The 23,684-nt window shown below is 36.5% G+C and overlaps 1 protein-coding gene across 1 annotated transcript in view; it reads left to right on the forward strand.

The window, feature by feature from the left end:
• The window catches only part of ARAP2 (ArfGAP with RhoGAP domain, ankyrin repeat and PH domain 2), a 135,688-nt gene extending 118,232 nt beyond the window's left edge, over nucleotides 1–17,456 (forward strand). The window contains exons 29-33 of the mRNA XM_051618653.1: nucleotides 2,020–2,102; nucleotides 3,499–3,534; nucleotides 4,056–4,119; nucleotides 9,353–9,484; nucleotides 14,013–17,456. Coding sequence (XP_051474613.1) covers nucleotides 2,020–2,102; nucleotides 3,499–3,534; nucleotides 4,056–4,119; nucleotides 9,353–9,484; nucleotides 14,013–14,366 — 669 coding nt within the window. The 3' untranslated portion in view covers nucleotides 14,367–17,456. The remainder of the gene's footprint in view (nucleotides 1–2,019; nucleotides 2,103–3,498; nucleotides 3,535–4,055; nucleotides 4,120–9,352; nucleotides 9,485–14,012) is intronic.
• Nucleotides 17,457–23,684: the final 6,228 nt, after the last annotated feature.

Raw genomic sequence — 23,684 nt, forward strand, 5'->3', positions numbered from 1 at the left:
TAACAGGTCCTCTGGGTCATTGTGCAGACTTGATCATTGATTGTTGCAGGGTATTGCTGAAGGTGTTAAAAAGGACAGGTCCCAGAATAGACCCCTGCAGCACTCCCCTTGTCATCAGGCTGCAGTTAGAGTATGTCTGATTACCTGTCACACTCAGTCTGATCATGAAGCTAGCTTTTTACTGATACAAATATCTACCCATCCAGAGCATAACATCCCAGCTTGGGTATTGTGTGAGGCAGTGTGAAAAGCCTGGATAAAGCTGAGAAAAATTACATGCACTACTCCCCCCTCAACCTCAAACTTAGTAATTTTATTGTAGAAACTAATCACTTTGGTCATGCTGCATGCTACCAGTAGTACCTTCTCTTCCACATGCTCAGAAATGTGCTGCATGAAAACTCATTCCAGGATTTCCCCAGGGACTGAAATGAGGCTGGCAGGCAACTACTTCTTGAAGTCATCTTTTCAACCTTTTTTTGAGTGTGGATGCAATATTTTCTTTTACCAGCAGCAGCTCCTGATGTCTGACATATCCACGATGACACAGAGCAGCCTTTCAAGGTTGTCAGCCAGCACACTTGGAACCCTTGGATGCAGCCTATCTGATGCAGTGGAGAGAATTTTAAGTCATGCCTTTCCTGACTCAATTCAATGCCCCTCTGTTGCAGTTGTTGTTCTTCTCCTTGAACCCTGTGTGTAAGTGTAGAGGCTGAGGAGACTTTGATGGTGTGAAGATTGGTTCAGGAAAAATATTGAATATACCTTAATGCTAGTTGCCTGTGTCTGCTGTTGCTAATTCACTGTCCCTGTTGAGCACTGGATCTACATTTTCTTTGTTCAGCCTTTACACTAAGGTACCAGTGTAGAAGCTCTTTATGTTGCCCTTAATGTCATAGCAGGTCTCACTTCCAAATGAGCTTTGCCTTTACTAACATCATATCTATATGTTTTGAGCAGTATTTCTAAATTTCTTCCTTCATGGTCTGTCCCTCCTTCCACCTCCCGCATAGTATCTTTGGTCTGCGTTGGAGCTCCACCATGAGCTACTTATTTACCTGGGCTTGTCTCATGATAAATGTGCTTGTTTTCCTGTGAATTGTGATGAACCATTCTTGTTCTTGGAGAATGCTCTCTTTAAAGATCTGGCAGCTTTCCTGAGTTTCTTGACTCTTCAGAGTTACCTCCTCCCATGGACACCCACCTATCAGTTCCTTGAATAAGCCAAACATTGCTCTTCTAATCTTTGGGGTCTGTCCTCTTCTAAATCATAATACTTTTTTTTTACCCTCAGGATCTTGAGCCCAGCTATTAGATGGAAACCGTGGTCAATGCTACTATTGATTATCACATCCGGACCAGTTCTTCCTTGTCTTTGAATAGCAGACCCAGCTCTGCGTCAGCCCTTGTTGGTCCATCCAGTACTGGTGTCAAGAAGTTATCCCTGGCACCATCCAGAAATCAGCTGGATTGCTTGTGTCTCACTGTCTTGCCCTTCCAGAAGATACCAGGAAGAGCAAAGCCCTGCCTTTTCCATTCCCTGCTCCATAAGAATCAGGATCTGTTACCCAGAGACTTCTCTGGGTTGTTTGAAGACTTCATCCACTTTTTTTCATCCTGATTTGGGTGATCTGAAGCAAGTACTCACCATGATATTGTCAATCCCATAGAAAAGCTCCTTTAGCAGAGAGTAACCCCACTCTTTATCTTCCTTGAGGAAGAGCTGGTGTCCATATATTCCAGCAGTCCAGTTTTGTGAATCGTACCACCACATCTTCATTACTGCAATTGCATTACAGTTCTATGGCTTCAGGTGTACCTCAAGTTCTTAATTAGTCTACTTCCTGTAATAGTGATTGGCACATTTTGTATATGGGAAAGAAATAAGGAAAAAATGTAATGATCAGTTGGAGAACAGGGTGCTGTCCATGAAACAAGCCTAACTGCAAAGACAGTCATGTGGCATTTTCTCTTTTGCACGTTGCTGATACAATAATTAAAATCTTATTTTATTTGCAGGCTAGCAAAGCTGAAAAAGTGTTGCCTGTCAATTCCCTGAAGCTTTATATTGGAGTGAAAAAGAAAATGAAGCCACCAACAAAGTAAGAATAGAAAAGAAGATAAGTTAAACACTGTGTAGCAAGGTACTCATAGTATCATCAAGAAAGGGGAACATAAAGCATTGTGGAACAAGGAAATGTCGAGGAGTCAATTGAAGTATGCTAAATTAAATTACCCCCTGTAATATTATTTATTTTGGTTTTGTCTCTGGTTTTTTGTGTTACATGTTAACTCTTCTGTGCTAGGAAATTACTTTATTGATTGGCTTTTCTTAATCACATGTGTATTGTCTCTTGTGGATATGTTTGCTGCTAGCTCACTTAGTTTTGTCGTATGTGTCCTGCACTTGATTGGTGGACACAACTTCTTCACACCAAGAAAAAAGAGAGAAGAGAAAACCGGCTAGTCATGGCCTTTTATTAATAGTCCCTGTTGTTCAATAGGGGATTTTACTTTTTCAGAATCCTTGTTATTTTAATGTTTCTTCTTCTAGCTGAAGACTACAATGCCCTTTACAAACATCAGTGACTATATTTCTGGAAGAGAGCATTGAAAAATTACACCTGTTTTTCTCAGATGTTTCCACAATGCTGAGACAATGTCTATAGGATCCTATCCCAAAGGGATTCTAAGTTGACTGTAGCCTTTAAAAAGATCTACTTGAACTTTTTCTTTACAGTGGGCACATCAAAATGCCCCAAAAAGGTTTCTAAATTTCAAAGCTTAGTTCTGTTAAAGAAAAAGTTGGTGGGAGTCTTGTTTTTTATTTAGTTTGGGGTTTTTTGACTTGTTTTTGTTGTTGTTGTTTTGGTTTAGTTTTGGTTTTGTTTGTTTGATTGGTTTGGTTTGCATTTTTTTGTGTTAAGAGCAGAATGACTAGGTGATTAGTCCAAAACAGGAATAAAAATATTACATAAATGAGTCTTTGCAGATAGGTTATTTCCATGAGGTTTATTTTCAGTCTACTTTTAAAAGCAAATTGCAAAGTCACTTCTGGATCTCCGGGAGTACCTGTCTGTAGGCTTGTGTAATTCTTTCTGTTTATAGTGCAAGCATCCTTCTCTTCCCTCTGTGACTTCCACACAGTGGTGGACTCTTTGGTGGGCACCATTTTAGCAGTTTTACTTCAGCAGTTTCAGAAAGTTCAGGCACAGGCAAAATGAGGCAACTAGTTAGCTGTCATCTGCAGGGCTTGGCATTAACACTTTGTCCAGAACAGAATGTTCATTACCTTTGAATCAACTGTGAACAAGTGAGCAAAGTCCATCATCAAACCCACAATTTCATTCTAGATCTTCAGTACACATTTAAGCTTTGTAATTATTTTTTTTCTCCACTTAATAACATTGTATAAAGGCAATAGATTTCTGCAGTTTGAGGAGTGTGTCTATGTCGTGAGTTTCCGAAAGTAATTTTTGAACTTTTTTTTTGTTTCAGCTGGGGACTTGCCGTATTTTCTGAAAAGCACCACTGGTAGGTAAACGCAAAACATCTGATTGATTTAACTTTAATGTTTAATATTTGTTGAAATGTTCAGTTTAAAGATAAGAAAGTTTGAAAACTAGTGGGTGTTATTTTGCTTCCATGTTGTCTTTTTGCTATGTTTTTCTTCAATAACTAAACAGTCATAATAATATGGTTTGGTAATCTTTTGGGGTTAGGTGTCTGTCGCAAGCCGGTACTGGGGACAGTGTCTTATTCCCTTCTGTTGCCAGAAAGCAAACTATTTTCATAAATTTAGAATAATAGGTTTTTTAAGTATCTATGTGCTTTAAAATGTAGCACATGCATTGTCTTGAGAAAAAGGGTAAAATGATAATTTGAAGTATTCCTATTTCCCAATCTTTTTAGTGGAGTGTTAATAATAAATATAGGCAGCACACATAAATGAATGTAAGCACTGCTTGAAGTTGTTTAGAATCCTCTTATTTAATGTATTTAACTGCAACAGGAGGTTTTGTTGTTTTTCTTGTTAATTATATGTTACATTCTAGGTATATATGTTGTGATGGACAAGATGCGCAGATGGACTGGATGATCAGCATTTTTTCTGCACAGGTACTAATTGTAGGAATGTAATTTTTACTGCTGTTATGAAAATCCCATTGAACAATCATATATATGTGTTATGGATATGTTGTAGAATCATAGAATGCCAGGCTGGAAGGGACCTCAAGAAGCCTCTAGGCTAACCTTTCTAGGTAAGAACATGGTTTAGTTGAAATCACTTTAGTTGAAAGTTTATCACCATGTCAAGCTGAGTCTCAAGTGTCCAGTGTTGGGGAATCCACCACTTCTCTGAGGAGATTATTCCCATATTCAGCTATTCTTATTCCCATATCCAGCTATTCTCTTAGCGAAAAATTTTCTTCTGGTGTCCAATTGGGATCTCCCCAGAAGTAACTTGCACCCATTACCCTTCATCTTTTCCATGTGTGTCACAGTTTAACTCAGGATCGGCAATTATACCAATGACCACAATGCTTTCAATCTCCTCCCTTTCCCACCCTGGTAGGGAAAGGAGAAAGAGAATAAGGAGAGAGACTTTCCAGATTGAAAACCAGACTAGACAGCTTTAATTACATACTAATGATAAAAGAAAATATGTACAAATATATACAAGTATGTACAGGAATGTGCAAAACCTTATTCCCTCCCCCCACCCCCAGCAACTCCCACAGCACTCCCCTTAGCTGTGAGCAGTTCTGAAGAGTCCCAAACTGCTGCTGGAGAGATCACCAGAGAGTCAGGAGCTGAGGGCAGAGTTACGAGTGTCAGGGGTGCATGGGCCTGGGTATCAGTCAGGAGATGGATAGACAGAGTCCTCTCCATATGCCGACCATCGACAGAAGAAAAAAGAAGAGAAGAAGGGTCCTGACTTCCATGACCCTGAATTTATACCGAGTGCCACATAAATATATAGATGGAATAATTTGTTTCACCAATTTTGCCATCTGTCTAGTCTGCTCCTCCCTATGGGAGGATTGTAGATTGGACTCCTCTGCTCTTCTAGTGTCCGAAACAGTGGATTCAACAAGTGGGTCAAAGCATCCTTGATCTCTTAGCAGTAACTATAAACATTTGGACCTTGCTGGAAAACTTGCTGCTACTTTCAGCAAGTGTGCTGTTTAAAAGAGAATTCACTGAAGGAAAAAAAAAATCAGTAAAAAGAAAGTTGGCCTCATCCTGCCTTAAACCAGGACAATGTGAATCCTTGTAAAAAGGCAGTTTCTGTCTTCCTGGTAGCCACCCTTAAGTGCTCGAACATGACAATAAGGTCTCCCCTAAGTCTTCTTTTCTCCAGGCTGAACAAACCCAGTTCTGTCAGCTTTTCCTCATATGGCAGCCTTCCCAGTCCTTTGATCAGCTTTGTGGCCCCTTTTTGGACTCTCTCCAGCCTGTCAGCACCTTTTTTGCATAGCAGGGACTAGAACAGATAGACTTGCTGTGCCATTAAAGTTTCTGGAACGCTCCATGTAATAAAACTGAAAAAAAAATATGGTCTTAGTCTATGAAGACCATTATTTGATTGTGTGTATGTTTGAGTGCCATATAACACATCCTTGCAAATGGACTTTAATGTTTACATAGGAGAAAGTAGGACTAAGAAAGATGGGAAGAGTTCAACCTGGCAGGAGACTGGAAGATAGTTCAGAGTTTTAAATTTTTGTTGCATTTATGTTAGATTTTTCTTGCCTTTCCCATGACATTGAACAAAATTTGGGGAATATCACTGTGAATAAATATCACTAGATTTAGGATTACCTGTGAGCTTTAAGTATTAAATAAAAGCGGACAAGACACAACACTATTGCAATACAAACTTAGAGGCTTTCTGAAACAAAATCTGATCTTCAGAGACAGTAGTGCTAGGATTAAAATACATGCCTGATAAGTAAGTCTTCCAAATTTTTTTTTGTCTTGTTCAGCTCTCTTTACTAAAGTAACTATTGTAGTTTCTATGGAAACAGACACCAGTCCTGGCATACATCTCATGGGCATAACAAGAGTGGTGTCACAACAAATAGGCTCAGAGGTTATTGATAAAGGCTACTTAGGAATAACTCTTACAAGCTTGGTAACTGTTGAAGTCCTTTTGACATAAAATCACAAGAAGGGCAGCCTATTAGGATTCTGCTCAGGTAGCGTGCTATGTAGAAAGTTCCTCTGACAGTACAGATAAAAAGCAGAGAGACACTGCTCGATGTGCAGGATATTTTTTCTAACAAAAAAATAACAAGAAAAATAATTTCAAGTGCAGTTTTTTATGAATTAATGCTACTGATAGTTTTTTTAAACTTTATTCCAATGAATGAACAGCACAGTAAATTATCAGTACTAATGAGCTACACAGGAAGTGGTTTTTGGTTTTGTTTCGGGTTGAGTTTTTTTGGTGGGGTTTGGGTTTTTTAATCAGCATTCTATAAATTAGTAAAATCAGTCTTTCAATTGCATGAGAAATCAAATGCTAACAATGTAGATTTGATGTATTGTTCTTATTGCAGTCTGTTGCTTTAAATATAATTCTCAGTGAAAATCTCCTTGAGAATGCAATGGCTCATGTTGCTAAGGCTTGTGATAAGATCTCCAAATGATTTGTAGCATGCAGCAGCAGACAATTATTATCGCATTATCCCATTTCTAAACCAGAAAACTGTAAATGTCAAATGAGGTTATTTCTAGTTAGACTTTTCAAATTCTTTACGGAAGATAGCTTGTATTTTTCCTAATCTGTTATCACAGTATTTGAACACCTTTATGTTAGGAAATCAGCAGGCAGCACATTTTATTTGTCAGTGGAATAGTTTAGAGTACAAATGGAAAAATACTATAAAGTAGGTTTTTAAGTTTTGAGACTGACATCTAATGATCCAGTGCAATAAGGAGGGAAATAAATCTATGATGCTGTGCCCCGCAGTGCTGCAGTGTAAGACTTAATTGATAATTCATATCAGTAAGATAGTAGTACTACTGTTATCTTTTTTTCCCCATTTTCTGATAATACCTATTCCTGTAGTATAAATAGTGCAGAGAATATAAATAACAAAGTGGTAGGTACCACGGTAATATAGTAAGAAGAATACTTTTGATACAGAAAGTCAAGTTAGCCCAGAGGTTATTAATCTTGAACTTCAGGCTGGTAAATACTAAGAGAATTTGAAGGAAGACCATTGTTCATTTCAGTTCTATGCAAAATCATCCTGAGAAGTATGGCTGAAACTTGAGTTTTTAATTCTAAGGTAGTTTTGTACAAATTCACTTAATAGCATACGTATCATACAGTTGGAAGTAATTAATTGATATAAAGATGGACATAATAATATTCTTCAAGTTCCATTGCCTTTTGATCAACCAGAAAGAGGCACATTATATTACCATGAGGTGCAGTTTAGCAGATAGGGCAAAACTATGAATAAATACATTTATTATGTGGCCTAATATGTTGCTGGTATTTCTGATGTATTTTCTCAGAGTTTTATTTTAAGAAATATTAGAGACACAAAAGGGAAATCAGGCTGCTTAACTGACAGGGATAGTTTCATTAAGCTTGCTGAGAATTAAGGGAGGCAGTTTCCTTCAGAGGATGGCTTAAGTTTCTCAGTCACTTTTTGAATTACGTCTCTTTCTTGTATCTTTGTCTGCAATAAACTGATTCTGGTTGTCAAGACTTGTTCTTTCAGATAATATCTTCCCAGTGTTTCATACGAAGAAATTGTTCTTAATGTTAACTGGGGAGAACTCTTATAACAGACTTATACATCACCCTCACAGCAACACATACGAGATTTTTTTACTCCATAAAGATGTACATGTATAAAATACTTGTTCCAAATTTTGAACTGGGGGTTCTGATTTCTGGACTGCTGTTCTAAGTCAACAATTACTGATTCTATTGGCTTAATAATAGTAATGCTGTTCTTACTTGAAGACTATCTGCGAGTATGATCACAGCACCAAAACTGGAATTTTGAAGAGACTTCTTACTTCATGGATTTGGAAGACTGGATACCATGTTAAAAAATAAAGGACACTGAAGATCCACACACCTGTGAAAAGAGATGCATTACAGATTTGGACAGTGTCACAAAACTGTTTGGGTTGGAAGGCACCTCTGGGGATCATCTAGTCTACACCACTTGTTCAAAGCAGGGTCAGCTAGAACAGGTTGCTCAGGGCGGTGTCCAGTCAGGTTTGAGTAACTCGAGACTCCACAACATCTCAGGGCAGTTTCTTCCAGTGTTCAACCACTCTCACAATAAAAGGCATTTTTTTCTTATATTCAGACAGACTTCCTTTTTTCCTGTTTGTTATGCTTAATGCCTTGGATTAGTATTGTGCCACTATTTACATGAAGTATTCTTAGCTTTCATCAGGGTTCCTTTGCAGTTCTGGCTTGCCAGTTTCCTTTTTCACTTGGGCTAGTTGAGTTTCATGTACTCATCTCCAAGCTTCAGAAACTTTGCTTCTGTGGAGCTCATATGACTTTGATTCACGTGCTCAGATTTCTACATGTGAAATTTCTATATGATCTGCTAATCAAAGTTTATTACAGACCTCTTACATTTTTTAACAATTTATTTGCAATACACATTTTTGCATATATCCTTAAGTAATTAATGATTTTTTTTTCTTCCCTTCTCTTCCCAGTATTTTTTTTTTCGCTCAGAATGAAGCAGCACACTTTGGAGTTCTCCCCAAAACTGGCCTGTTTGAGTAGAGCTAAAGCAAAGACTGTTATAGAAGCCTGATTTACTTGTAGATTGTGGTTTTGGATCATTCAGAATGTCAAGGCATTTCCTTTTTGATAACGCATGTTATTGTTGTAGGTTAAGCAATTGTTTTTCTTCTAAATTATTGATATAAATTTTTAAACACCTGTTTGCAAATTGAAGTTATTTCATTTCAGAAACTTTCATTGGGACTCCTGAAAGCATGCTAATGTGGAATTTTGAAATTGTTCAAATGTCAATGTGTGTGTCTTGTTTCATGACATTTTCATGATATTTTCTATAATTGTATTATCTTCTTCCATATTATATAATATGGAGGGAAGATGTCTGATACATTATAATTACATAGGGACATTTTGGTTCTGTTCACTCAGTATTGTGCAGCAGTTACAAAATATTAACGTAATTTCAAGCATCATAGTATTTTTCCCCCTTCTCCCACAAGAGGAGGGCATGTTGTTGTGCAATAGATAGCTTTATGCAAGAGAATCTTACATACAAAAGAATGTGGTGTATTTATGACATTGCACACCAAAAGTAAGGATTATTTTGTTCCTCAGCATGCAGATATATGGCCACCTGCTGGAAAAGCAAGAAAACAGTCTGTAACTAAAAGTCCAAAGATCGGAGGCTTACCTCTAATTCCTATTCAACAGGAGAAGAACACTTGTAAAATCAGAGGGAGTACAGAAGTAAGTGGAGTTTAAATTTGGTGTAGAACTTCTAACTACAATGCTGTATTTCTAAATAGTCCCGTAATGATGAACTCTCTAGAGATGGGTAAATAAAAAATAAAAGCTCTTATAATCCATGTCCTTTTCATTGTTTTGTCAAACAAGGAACAGCTAGGACAATTTAATATGAAAAAACATTGAGACCTAAACTCATGTCACCTCTTTGGCTGTTCAGCAAATCAATAGAGGATTTTTATTTGTGTTTGGGTTTTTTGAGCAATGATTAAAAGTAAATAGGACTTGTACCTGTAAATGTACCTTTTTAAAATACCTGCTCTGTGCATGTAGTGGAAAAGCTCAGATGGAACTAACTCTGATAATTTTAATTTGTAATATTATTAATCTCAATGAAGAACAAGAGAGTTTAGTTACAGCCTTTAGCAGAGACTGTGCTGTGTCAGTATTTTACATGCACTCGTGATACATTGTCACTGTTTCACTCAGGTTGGACAACAATGCTCTCGATCTCCTTCCACTCCCACCCAGCTAGGGAAGGAGAGAGAGAAGAGAGAGACTTGGCTGGATTGAAAACGAAGCTACACAGCTTTAATTAAACAGTAATGATAAAAGAAAATATATACACAACTATATACATGTATGTTCAGATATGTGCAAAAGCCTCTTATCTCCCCCCACCCCCAGCAACTCCCACAGCATCTCCTGAGCTGTGAACAGTCCCGAAAAATCCTGGAGCTGCTGGAGAAAGCACAGAGTGATGAGGGTCAGGAGAGTTCGAGCCTAAGGGTCGATGGTGGTGGATGGACAGAGTCCTCCCCAGACACCGGCCATGGATGAAAGAGAAGGGAAGAAGAAGCAGGAAGGAAGTTGTCTTCTGTGATCTCTGACCTTCCTCTGAGCTTACGTAGATATATTGAATGGAATATCTTTGGCCAATTTTGCTGTCTGTCTAACTCAGCCTCCTACGGGGGGGTCATAGATCTCCCTGTAGTGTCTGAGCTGGCAGAGTGAAGGTGCGACCTTGAAGACCTAGCAGTTAGAAAAACATTTCGTTCTTACCAGTCTTAGTTGGAATGTTCTGGTGCTAGTTAAAAGAAAGCTTACTGAAGGAAAAAAAAAAAATCAGTAAAAGGAAAATTGGCTTCATCCTGGCTCAAACCAGGACATATATCTCAATTTTGTCATACGAGATTGAGATGGGTTTCTGGTATCCACATAGAGATACTGATGCTTCTGGGAAGAACTTCCCAGCTGTGAAGAAGCAGTGGTAATGGACGCACTGTTCTGCTTGGGAAAAATAGTGGTACTTAATCTGAATGCAACAGATTAATGTTCTAGGCCGAGAAGTCTATATTGAATGTCATATTTTATCCCATTATTCGAAGCAATAATTTTATTGTGTGCTAACAAGATAAATATATAATACAGAAAGTTTGAAAATACTGTATAAGTAAAACTCCTTCTAATAACAAAGAGAATCCAAAATTTCCATTATTTCTGCATTTGTTGCATACATGGATAGTGCATTTATAATATGCATATTTATCATCTAGAATAATTTAACTGAAATCGAAATAGTAAAACAAGTATGCAGTGTGTCTGTACATTTATATCAAAATACAGGAAGACTGAGGAATGAGGAAAAACTTTCTCTGTCTTTCAAGCCATGGTCAAATACCATACTCACTTAAAATGGGTTATATCTGTAAAAATTTTTTTAAAGAACAGTGTGTCGCAGGGATAATGAAGGGTGCAAATAGCTAGAGTTGCTCCATATGTTTTGCTGGCAATGTGCAGAGATTATGGAGAAATAATATTATTAAGAAATTTATGTGGCAGTTTTGTTCACACAGCATTTTGATCTGTGATAAGGGAAAATGCTTCTAACTGTAACTGTTAGTTCTCTAATTTGAACAACAGAATTTGGCTCCATCAGTTGAATATTCTCACAGTGCACTTTCTGGGAGTTAGAATTCCTGTACATACCAAATCTTCTTTAAAAGTTCAAAATGTTGAGTAGTAATCTGTGTTAAGGGGCTACATGCCAATATCCAAGACTGTTTCAGAGAAGTAGACAACTTTTAAATTTGAGTGCTGTATTTGATCTGTTCCTACTTCCATTATATAAAGGGCTCCCCCCATACCCAGTTTAGCAGGGAGAACTATACTGATTGCAGAAGCGCAGTCAGTATTTTTCTTTTCAGAAGATGTAACATGATGTAAAAAGTTATGTAAATAGAAGATTGTTACTCCTGACTGAATTTTACTACTAATTCATATATATTGGTTTGCTGAGTACCAGTTAATAGCTTGGATTGTGTTACTGTGTTTTCTGAAAGGTACTGTATGACAATTTACATTTCACCTACTGTGTATGTATTATCACAGTTAGTCCTTTTGTTGTCATTCTATTAATTGAGCGTGAACCACTGGTGGTAATATCACTGTCTTCTTTCATGTAGTATTTTTTTAAATGAAAATAAGTTATTTTAGAAGGAAAACTATAGCTTTTTGAAATATTATCAGAACTCCACGCACTCGTGTCATCAGGAAGGTTCCTCAGTTGCCTTGAGCTTTTTTAACTGAATATAGCTGTACACATTAAATATTAGCATGCTTCTTGCTGGATTAGGTGATAGCAGGAAATTCAAAACTGACAGCAGTTGTTACTGGTGGCGGTAGAATTTAAAAGTCTTCAGGCAAGCTAAAATCTGCTCTATAGTATGCACCAGGGGTAATCCATGTAGCAGTATGAGCTCTTATGTGCATTGTTCTGGGTCTGGCTTCATTTATTTATTTATTTTGCACTAAGCATGGCCACTGATTCTCCATTCTCAATGGGTAAGTTTCATTCTTGGTGAAAGCATGTAGAAATACCAGCCTTCTTAAAAGTGGTACCAATAAAATAACCCCTTTACCTGTTCTTCTAAAAATTGTGATTTATGTAATCCAAATGTTTTTCTTTTCTTATTGAACGGATACTAGTTCAGGTGAAATTTCAAGAGAGTACACAAATTTAGGCCCTGTTTTATACTTTAGATCTTTTCAATGTAGATTCAGGTAATATTTACCATTTTTCTTACTACGCAGCAGCTAATCTGCCGCATCAACACTTATTTTTTTGTAATGGGCTTACGTTTGTTGTCCTCATGAAGAATGAAATATCACTTTAAAACACAGAAGGCAAATGAGGATGATAGAGGAATTCATTGTATTCTGTCTGCTCAGTTGGTGTGGCAGTAGGCAGATCATTCGTTTTGTGGAAGAACCTTACAGTTCTCAAAGAAAATGAGGTCTCGGAATACTTCTTTCATACATGACATCTTTACTGACTACTAGATGATACTTAAAGCTGAGGGACACTTTGGTTCTTTCTTTCTTTTGTGGCACTTCATTTTGGCTTGATTTGTATAATTATTCATCCAGAGCATATGAGCAGGTTGTGTCTTTGAATCTTGATACCTCATATATGTTAAAGCAAACATAAAAAAATACTCAAACACAATAGAGGAACTGAATTAGATATAGTTACATGAGCATTCTAGTTAGTATCAGGCACGTAGTTTACGAGCAAATCTTCAGTGTTTTGCTTTGCATTGTGGAGTGTTTCTGAAGCGTGTGAACTTGGATTGCTTTCAGATGGAACTGAAGTTGAAGATACTCTGTGCAGGAGCATATATAATGCACTGCAGCCAGAAATTGGCCTTATGTCAGTAGGAGAAAGCTACAGCTAGTCCAAAATGTTTGGGTTTTTTTAAAAAGGCAACATCCCTGATACAATGTTAGTGTGGATGTTGGCTTCTCATCAGTTTTCTTTTACTGTACAGATGTGCTTCTTCCAGTGGGCCACAATACTTGCAAATTTGTATGCATCATTTGATTAACTTTTCATTTCCTACCGCTTAAGAACCTGAAAACAGTTTACCCATATGGAACAGTTGCCTTGCCATCAGTCTGTTGTTTTATCTGAGTGCCCAGTACGTTACTTAAAATTGCCAGCCTAAATTTGAAAAAGCACACAGTCTTCATAATTTATCAAGCATTACAGAACAGCTGCTGAAAATGTTAATCTGATCGTGTAAAATTATCTTTTGTATATTCATGTAGCTTAGTCATTAAGTGATCAAAATTGCAACATTCTCAGTTGTATTTGTTTGATTTAGAGAATTCTGAGCTTTTAAAGAGTATATGGATCTGCTGTAAGTCTCTAAAAGAGAGCCTGCCCTGGGAGAATGAAAAATCAAATTGTGAATGTATGAGAATTAATGTCTTCATTTTCATGGTGCATTTAATGGAAATATTTATGTGATTTTTAGAAGTATCACTAAATCAGAAGATACACTAACTAAAAATGCTTACTAAAGGATAATAGCACAAACAGTGGGAATTCAAAACTATTAATTGTGCTGTCTCAGCTCTTGAGTAAAATTGATTTTTCTTTTAAGCTGTTATGTGAAACTAATGAGCAAAACCTGCAATTTAAATATTATTGAATATTGTGTTAATGATCTTATTTCTCTTTGTTCAGAATATAGAACTGCAATCAGGGAAACAAAAATTTGGTGAGCATCAAGAAAATTTCTTTCTAGAAGAAAGACAAAACTTGAAAGAAAAAGCCTGTATTGTGGCACAATGTTTGGAACGGAAGGAGGAGGAAGTGCGAAATCATGGAAAAACACATCGGAGGTTGATCTCTGTTGAGGATGTAGGTGCAGGGATGATTGACCTACACCAAAGACCACATAAGGCATTGAAGAAAAATAAGAACAAACCAAACAAAACTACTTTGGAATTAGATAACAGATTGCCATCAAACGTGATTGAGGAACTGAATACAGTGCTGAAGAAGAACAGAGTGTTTAATGATGAAACCTCTAGCTGATTTCCTGAGCCTGAAGTTATACACAAGAGTGTGTATTTTCTGGGCAAAAGTAGTCTTTTTTGATGTGTGTAGTTTGTACAGTGCAGAGAAAATGTAATTTGTTTAGATGTGGCTGTTTATTTTGTATTTGCATAAGCAGCATGTTATAATTTAAGATTGAACGTAGAGAACTGATTCTGTAAAACTCCTGAAATTTGTGAGTTTTCCTGTTCAGTACAATGACACCAGGGTTTTGTCTGTTCTTTTTAGTTGCAGATTTTTTAAATGTAATAATGCTACACAGTATGAAAAACTAGAGCTGTGTTTATATTCTGAACTATCTAGATTATAAGTACGAAAGAGATATATTTGGAAGGAAGGCAATACATATACTGAAATTTGTACTTGTATTTTTCTAACACTATAAAAATGAGTAACATCTGCTTTGAAAAGTGATTTTTGCTTTTTTTTTTAATTTAAGAATTAAATCAGTATATGCTTCCATAGATTTGTCCCCTGACAGAGCGTCATGTGAAAGAATCAAAAGGGAGAGGAATGTATTAGTATGTCTCAAAACTGTGTCTGTATGGTGACATTGAAGCAGTGAGAGAGAATGCTGAGGTTGACAAAAAGAAGTCTTCAAAGCAACATCTAATTTAAAAGGGTGTATGAATTGAAAGAGCATAATCTCTTTTTACTCAACTGGTTAAAGTAATTCTATAAACAGACAGTGAGCTCAGGGTGACAATGGCAGGCTTTTCTAGTGCTGTTTGGATAGAGCTTGCCTGGTGCTGACAAAGTTGCTGGCATCTCATAATTATTTAGTATTCACATGATAAATTAATTTCCTTAAGGAAAAATGGTCGCCATACAAATATATCTATTAGAAGGGTACCAACACACTCAATTAAGAAGTGCCAGTTACTTAATGGCTGAGAAGATGAATCACTGCCTGTACCATGAGGACACGTGAAAAGTGTGCTATTTGGAGGGACTAGGAAATGCTTATGCTACAACTGTAGCACAGCTGCTCTTCTTAGTGTGAGAAGTCTGTCTCAAAGTTGAGACAGACCCTTAGTTACCTCATTTGCTGCATTCTGAGCACCTAGGTAGCAGTTCCTGAAGACACATGATGTACTATCCTGCAGCTATGTCTGGTTTTAAGCCCCAAGTTCCTTAAATTTAAAATTCAGAATCTGGCTTCCAAATGAAACCTATGAACAATGAAATAATTTGGTTTTCCTCAGTTATCTTGTGGGTGTCACCTTACCCATGGAATTGCCTCCTTCCTCTTTCAGGGCATATTCCAGGCTCTATTTAGTCCCATAACAGCTGGATGGGGAAAAGTCACCTCTGTGCTGAGGCTGTTTCCAGTTGTGGCAGGTGCTGTCTGGTTAAACACCAGGACCAACAGAGCAGAGAGCTAATGAGTTCACACTACACCTTTGCTTCAGGGAAAGCATTAGTAACATCTGCTTTATTTTGCTGTTGGCCCTTTTGTGCTCTGATTAGCCACTCTGCTGCACGTTTTCAGCAGCCTTTTAAGACCTTACTGAGGCCTTTTCTGTTCCTCAAATTATATTAGAATAGCCCAGACATTTTAGGGTAAAGGAGAGAATTTTAAACTGTTTCTTGTTAACTGGAAAATGTTTTAAATAGTCTCTTAATTCCTTAAAGTTTCTGATTAAAAATTCAGTTTAATAAGCACAATGACATTTGGTTTTTATTAACAGATAGTTTGAAGGATGCTTTATGTTGCTACTGATTTTTTTCCCATATAGAAGCAGTATGCTCACTTTTCTCCTCTTCTATTTTTGGTAGTCACAGGTGCCGTAACATTCCTTATATCACTTCTGTTCTTGACTGAAATGAGCAGCTTAATTGGAAGAGTAATTTATTTATTTGATTGAAGAAATTAGATACATTACTCAAATAATATATGTGGCAACTCTGCCAGGAAGTACAGGGAAAATGAGATAAAACTCAAATATTTTATAATATTTTGTATTTATTCTTCTGGAATGTAGCACTGACAAAGCAAGTTTAGTCTTTCAGACTTTGCACTTACCATATTTGACCAGTTGTTAAATCTCAAAAAAGTTTGTAGATTTTAATTTTCCCAGTGCACTATTGACTGTTTTGCTACCTTTAATTTGTAATTGAGCCTCTTCTAATCATTGAGGCCCTGACTCAAAAAGCTTCTAAGCCTGAACTTAAATTGTATTGACTAAAGCTGGTGCTTAATGTTAATAAGCACATTCTTAAATGCTGATTTGAACAGGGGCCTAATGCCATCAGGAGAAATTACTTTCTGTCTGAGGCTGGACCTGAATATACTGTTTACAGTTGTACTTTTTTTTGCAAATATTTTTCAGTATTGAGTTATGGTTGCTGTATTGTTTATCTTTTTATTGGGTTCTTAAAAATGGCATTTACCTCTGCTGAAAGCCTTATGCATCGTTTAAGTACCTATACTAATAGAATAAGTGGAGCAAAGAGAGGGGTTTGTGCATTGAAGTGAGTATGTCCATGAAGAAAATGTTTTGTGTATTTTAATTGGATCTAAGGACTACAGAAACATTTGTTCTATTTCAAAAGCATATTGCGGATAAAACATCTGTATGGCTGCTGTTAAAGGGCCCTAAAATTGAAGAAGAAAGTATGCTTATTAAAACGTTTAAATTTTGTTTCATATGTGCATGTACACAAATACACTGTTTCTGTGTATGTGTGCATACAGTTATGTGCACATCCACAGAGGAACACTGAATGGTGACAATGTTAACCCAAGGAAAATGTTTTGAGGAAAGTAGAAATTAAATTTGAAATTAATTATTTCAAATAGTTATCAAAGTTTTGGACCAATTATCTGACATATCATTGTTGCACTACACATTTCAGACTGATTTAACACCTGCAGAATAAATGTGTTTTGTCACAAAACCTTAATGGCTGCTGATCTTTTATTGTTCCTGTGCCATGTTGTGGAATGGTAAAGGAAGTGTAATCTTCAGAGAGTAAGTGGTAATTATTTTAATAAATGCTGTTTCTCTAAAATAGGCAATGAATTATTTTCAGAAAAAAAAAATAAAATGTTTTTTAAAAAATAAATACTTCTGTGTGTCTTTCTGTATGAAAGCTATTGAATAGCCTGGTAAGTGTTTACTTTCTGACCTGTAAAATGAGGTTAAATGAGACACAGCTATTTCATTTGTGAGTTTATAACCGTGGGAAGACTAGGATTAAAATCTCAGTAAATCTGAGGTTCGTCATTACCTTGTTGAACTGCTACAATCATTTTAGGTGTAATCTGACACGTTGGCATGTTATAAGCATTATTTTAAAATAATGCCTGTTTTCTGATTGTGTTTTTTTCACATTTACTGGGATGGAGGAGGGAAACAACCCGAAGCCCAAAGAAAAATACAACCTGCCATTTTCCTTTGTTTGCACTGAATATTGGCTACTATTTTGGAATTTCTCTTTTAAACAGATCTTTTTTCCAGATACTATTTTTGGCTACCAGCTCAAAAGAGCAGTTTGACTAATAGGTTTTGTGCCTCAGCAGAGACTGCTTTAGTGTGAGGTCAGCTTGACCAGCTGAGGTCTGATGAGTGTGTTCATGCAGAGTTCACCTTTACTGTGTGCTTTGGGTGGAGACAAAATTTCTGCATCATAATGCTTTGCAAATGTTATTCAAGAATCTGTCCAGTGGGGGGAGGATATCCCCAAAGATTTCTTCGTTTAACAGGGAAGGCTTGGCCACATTGTTGATTTTTGTTTCTTTGTTGTGGAGAGCTCTGGGCTGTTGTGCCTCAAGTTAGTTGTATGGGTGTAGTTTTGGACTGCTTTGCAGATGCAGGCTTATTGGAGAGTAAGGTTACAGGAATTTTATCTCACTGCTATAATTCTTCTTTCCCTGTTCCGGTGCTGGCACAGTGTGTTTCTGTGAGTGCTTCCAAGTTACCACCAGCTCCACATCTCAAGTTCCAGGTCTGGGAAAAGCACATACACGCTCTGCTGCGGATGATTGTGTTGCTTGTAGGAGTCTGGAGGTAAGGGGTATGTGTCTTACTGGCTGAGACACTTTGTTATGAGCCTACCCTGTCATTCACCTTTCTGATTTTTAAATCCTGTTTTCCAGTGCAAGCTGTTTCAGCAGGAGAGAATAAGTTATCAGACTGTTGCTGGCATCCGAATTAGACCCAACTTCAATTGTGTCTCAGTCTAAATGGAAACAATATAAAAGTGAAAAGTACTGATGAGTCCTTGTGAGCACAGCATGCTATAAAAAAAAAAAAAACACGTTCAATTTGGGCTACTTAAAGCAAATCTGCAGTTTCAGGAACTTACTGTTTTATGAACCTGAACTATGTATGTCTGGGGTAGAAACAGTTTACCTTGATGAATGGATGGAATGTATTCCAAGTTTCAGATTCAGAATGCTTATATATGGCATGTACAGTATTCCTGCTGCTGACCCACTAGAAATATTCTCTGCACAATGAACAAAGGAAGTATTTATCAAACTTGTTGGGTTTTGAACCTAGATTGTTGTCCATAAAAAAGGTAGGACACCTTTCAAAGTTTTAATCATGATTCACACTAGGACTGGATGTTGCACCACTTTACTTGCAACTCCACTGCAAATGGGATCCATCTGCAGCTCAGTTGTGGGGAAAAACAGTCCGGCTATTTTAGGTCTTACCACTGTTATAGCTTAACTGCGTAGTTACTGTCTTTGCTGTAATTTCTTTGAGAATAAACCTGTTTGCTTTGCTGCTCATATTTACTAGAAAATAACAGCATTCCGTGATATTGAAGAGGAAGAAGGATGTGGATGTTAATGCCACAGCTGGAGTAAGCAGTTGTATCTTGCTATGTACTGACACTTGCACTGCAGTTCAGGTTTCTGGGGCACTTTAGTGCTTGGCTTAGCCTGCCTGACCTTACTTCAGCCCTTCCTGCTTTTTGTTCTAGGCACTGTTCTGTGTTGTAGAGTCTGGAAGATCCTAGTCTTTGGGTTGTTATCCCATATGCATTCCTATTCTGGTCATTGGCTTGATGTCTTTTCACTCTGCTTTTCTAGTTTGTGACTCAAACTTCAGCTGTACATTTTGTTTGGATCCTACAATATCTAACTACTGACTTTGTCTTGGTTTGCAGATGGTATGTGCATTACAGTCAAGCCCATTGTATCAATCTTGCCTTAACATTTATCTTAAATCCTGGTAGAGATCTCAGTGTTTGCCTGTAGGTAAGGGAATTCACTGAACTGGCCAAGAAGAAACAGAGGTTTAGATGTTGACAAATAGGTGTTACAAAGTTACATAGCACATTTCTAGAAATGCCCCTGAAGGTCTTCTGCATATTTACATTTGTACTCTTCAGGAGATCAGAAGGCAAAGTAAAGCAAATGTACTCTGTTTTCCTTCTTTAATTATTCTAGTTCAGCACCTCAATCACAGAATCACGGAATCTTAGGGATTGGAAGGGACCTCGAAAGATCATCTAGTCCAACCCCCTACGCTATGTATGGTGCCTTGAAATACAGACTGCAATTTCTTTCAAGTATACCTTTGGTTGCATAAACATTAAAGCTTTTTCTTTCAAAACTTCATTAGCATTGGTTTGTCCAGTGCTGCAGACTGCTTACGAACTAATTGGCCTGAGTAAATTAAGCTTTGCTGTACATATGGATTTTGTCACTTGTCATTTTTTCCCCTATGTTTCATTTAAAAGATAATAATGTGTTTGTATTTGACTAGTTTTGCTCTATATGTCTATTTAAATTACAGCGTGACTGAAATACAGTTTCTTCAAATAGGCTTTAGCCATTACCCTTTAGTATATTGTGTCTTAGTAGTTTACAATTGGGATTGGTGCCCAGTACTTAAGTTTGTTTTCAAAGTGGCTTTTTTTCACTTTTTACTCACTCATCTTATACACTGGAACTGTTCCAACTCATTAGATGATTAATATCATAAAATGCATATAACAGTCCTAAGGTCTTCCCTGTCACTTTTTGATCTCGTATAGCACAGCTTAGACAGGTTGATGAGTTTTGAAAATGCTGGCATAGGATCTGTTCTAAGAACTAGTGTGCAGACAAAGAAATATGAAATACCTGTAAACCCGCAAGAAGTCTCACCAGTAGCTGAAGAAATTTTCCTTTTTTCTCATTATATAGTAAAATAGAAGTAAATTCAGATTTATTGTTTTATTCCTCCCAACTTTCAAAGAAAAGTTCTCACTAAATTGAGCTTGCTAAGAATTTTCAAATTTAGTAAGTTTGTGTTTCAAGATTAAAATCTTGCTAAAGTTACTAAATTTAAAATATTTTTTAAAGACCTTTTATAAAGGTTTGCTTTCCTTCAAACTAGCTACAACATAACAGCATTACCTTGTTTAATTCTCTAAATAGTTGTTCTGGGATAAATACATATCCTGTGATGAGTAATCATCATGGATGATTTCCATGATTACTCATGGAAAAAAAAGTTCCCCATATACCACTTAACTAATAGAAAATGCAAATTTTGGTTATTTACTATTTACTATTCAAATTTGTTAAAACAAGCTGACAGCATTAGGCTAAATATTGCTATTGAAATTCAACAGCCATGAATATGTTGTTTACTTGAATAATACAACCTTGATTTGTTATAGCCAATGATAAGGAAGTATTTTCAGGAATCTGACATTTCTGCAGTTAGCATTTAATTTCTATCCAGTTGAGTCTCTTGTGGCCGTCTCCTCTTTCTTCAAACTCCTTGGGTTTCAAAAAAAGGCATTAGTTTAGAATTACAAATGTACAGCCTGAGATTAATCTTGAAAATTCTATTTTAAAAAAATCAACCCACAGAAAATAACTCTCTTGCTTAATGTGTTTGCATAGCTTTCTATATTAAATTATTCTTGAGAGGCATATAAAAAAAACCCAGAGGAATGGTGTTCATGCTGAAATACTAATCAGTTCTGCAATAGGTGAGTGCTGTTTGTCTTAGAATAGGTCTATTTCCAACTGCTAGATTAGAGTGATCAAGCAAATATTTCAAATGGCTTAAAGCAACATCAGGTGATGGCAAGAAATTGCACCTCTCTCTTTCTAAGGACTTCAAAGATTAATGTTCTCCCTGTGATTTCACCATTTTTTTTTAATTCCAATTGTTATAGAAAGACTTCAAATGTAGCTCAAGGAAGTGGAATTTAGGGTTTCTCTGATTCCCTTCCAAGCTCTGGACACTGTAGTCCAGAATTAGGCCTTGCTGGTATGCATCTGGTCATTTATTATTTACTGAGTGTTACTAAGATACTGGAATAGGTTGCATAGGGAGGTTGTTGATGCCCCCTCCCTGGAGGTGTTTAAGGCCAGGTTGGATTAGGCTTTGTGCAGCCTGGTCTAGTGTGAGGTGTCTCGGCTCATAGCAGGGAGATTGGAACTTTATTAAGGTCCCTTCCAACCTTAACCATTCTATAATTCTATGATAATAACTTCTCTGCTGTAGGTTATGGAAACTTCATTTTTAGGACTAAACTGATCTTCAGAGTTCTACAGTGTGTGTGTCATGCCAGGAGTATAGAACAAGAAAGATGAAAACCGCTGCTCTGTAAGAAACAAAATATTTTTCCACCTTTGAGGATATGCTCTCATCTCTACCTGAGATGTGTGCTTCTGAGAGGTATCAAAAAGCATATGTTATTTGAATATGGTCTTTGTTAGAGTTTGTCATCACACTGGGCTTTTTAATGAAGATTAATTAAATCTACTGCCAAATAAGGTTTTTTGTGGAACTAACCTAATTTTTTTCTTTGCTGTGTTCTTAAATGAGTGGCCACACTTTAAATGGACAAAATACATAGTCAGATTTTAAGTATACTTAGGTATAAGGGTGAATACTCTTTTTGGATGTTTACCTTAAATAGCATCTTCCTCTTCACAGGTACTGGAAGTTTAATGTGATTTTGGGGGTTTTTTTGCTAATTAAACCTTGGAAGTCAAGCAGCCAAGTATTCAGTCTTTGGTAGAATATAACCTGGAACATTTGAAGGTATGTAACAAAAAAGTGGTTAAAACATGCACATTTGTCACTGAACGATAACCTTTTTTGGTAATGCACTTAAACCACTTTGCTTTTCATAGTAAATCTCTCATTACAAATAAAAAAGTAACTCAAAGTTGTTTTACAAATAAACTAACATTATTTTATTCATGTTTTCCTTTCAAGCTTTTGTTTTAGCCTTTTAAGTAGGCTTTGTAATAGACAGGTGCAGGACTTTTTTTTTTTTTTCTTGATTGCCCCAAGCAAAAGCAATGGATAGTCATGTACTATTATTGTCATATATATACCTTATTTTGTCTTTTCCAGTACCTGCTTCCTCACTACATTTGAAGGTATATTTTGCTATTTATTAAACAAAGAGTGCTCAAATTGTGTTTTGATGCACTTGGATACCCTTGTTTTTGCTTAATACCCATGATGAGAATCTTTACTGGTGCCTGTTGTCAGCAATTTAGACCTCATAAATTAGTAGTCAAAACTAAAGGCAGGCCAGACAGCTACTTGCCTCCAAAAGTACAGTATGTTCACCATTTTATAAATGTTTTCAGCTCCTTAACTACTGATGTCCACTTTTCTGTTGCTTGATGTATCGTTAGTAAGATGAACACATGGAAGTGTATCCCAACCCTAGGGCCATACAGGACACTATCATAAACAGACAAGCTGAACCTTTTACTTTCAAGTCCTCTCTTCACAATTAATAAATTGTGAAAAGAAATTGCACAGTAGAAGGATGCCACCTATGCAACTATACTTATGATTGGATCTTAAAAAAGGTGACTAAGCAGCATGTAAATAGCATGTATTGCCAATTTATATGCTACTTGGATTGCAAAAATAACTACTTTCTCCTATTTTTTCTATTTGATTATCAAAGTAAAATGTCTGCTAGGCCAACAGGAGGAAAAACTCTGAATGCAAGCAAAATTATATAGGATTTACCCTGAGAAAAAACCAAAAAATCTTTTAACATTTTTATGGTATTATATACTCCATTTTCAGACGGTAAGTTTAATTTTATTAAGAGACTAGAGTCCACATTGCTATCTGCTTTTAATAACAGCTTCTGAAATATTATGTACACCAGAAACTGTTTTCTTTGCCAGAATCTGGACTCTTTGCATTAGATTTTTTGGAACAAACTTTGACATATAGATTTATGTTTTAAAATTTATTGTTAACATAAGTTCTTTTGCAATCAGTTTACTCAAGTTAATTGACAACTGAGTGAAGCATGAGAAAGGTTTACCATGCAGTCTTAAGATACCTAAAACAC

The sequence above is a fragment of the Apus apus genome, chromosome 4, assembly GCF_020740795.1.
Source record: "Apus apus isolate bApuApu2 chromosome 4, bApuApu2.pri.cur, whole genome shotgun sequence".
Lineage (NCBI taxonomy): Eukaryota > Metazoa > Chordata > Aves > Apodiformes > Apodidae > Apus > Apus apus.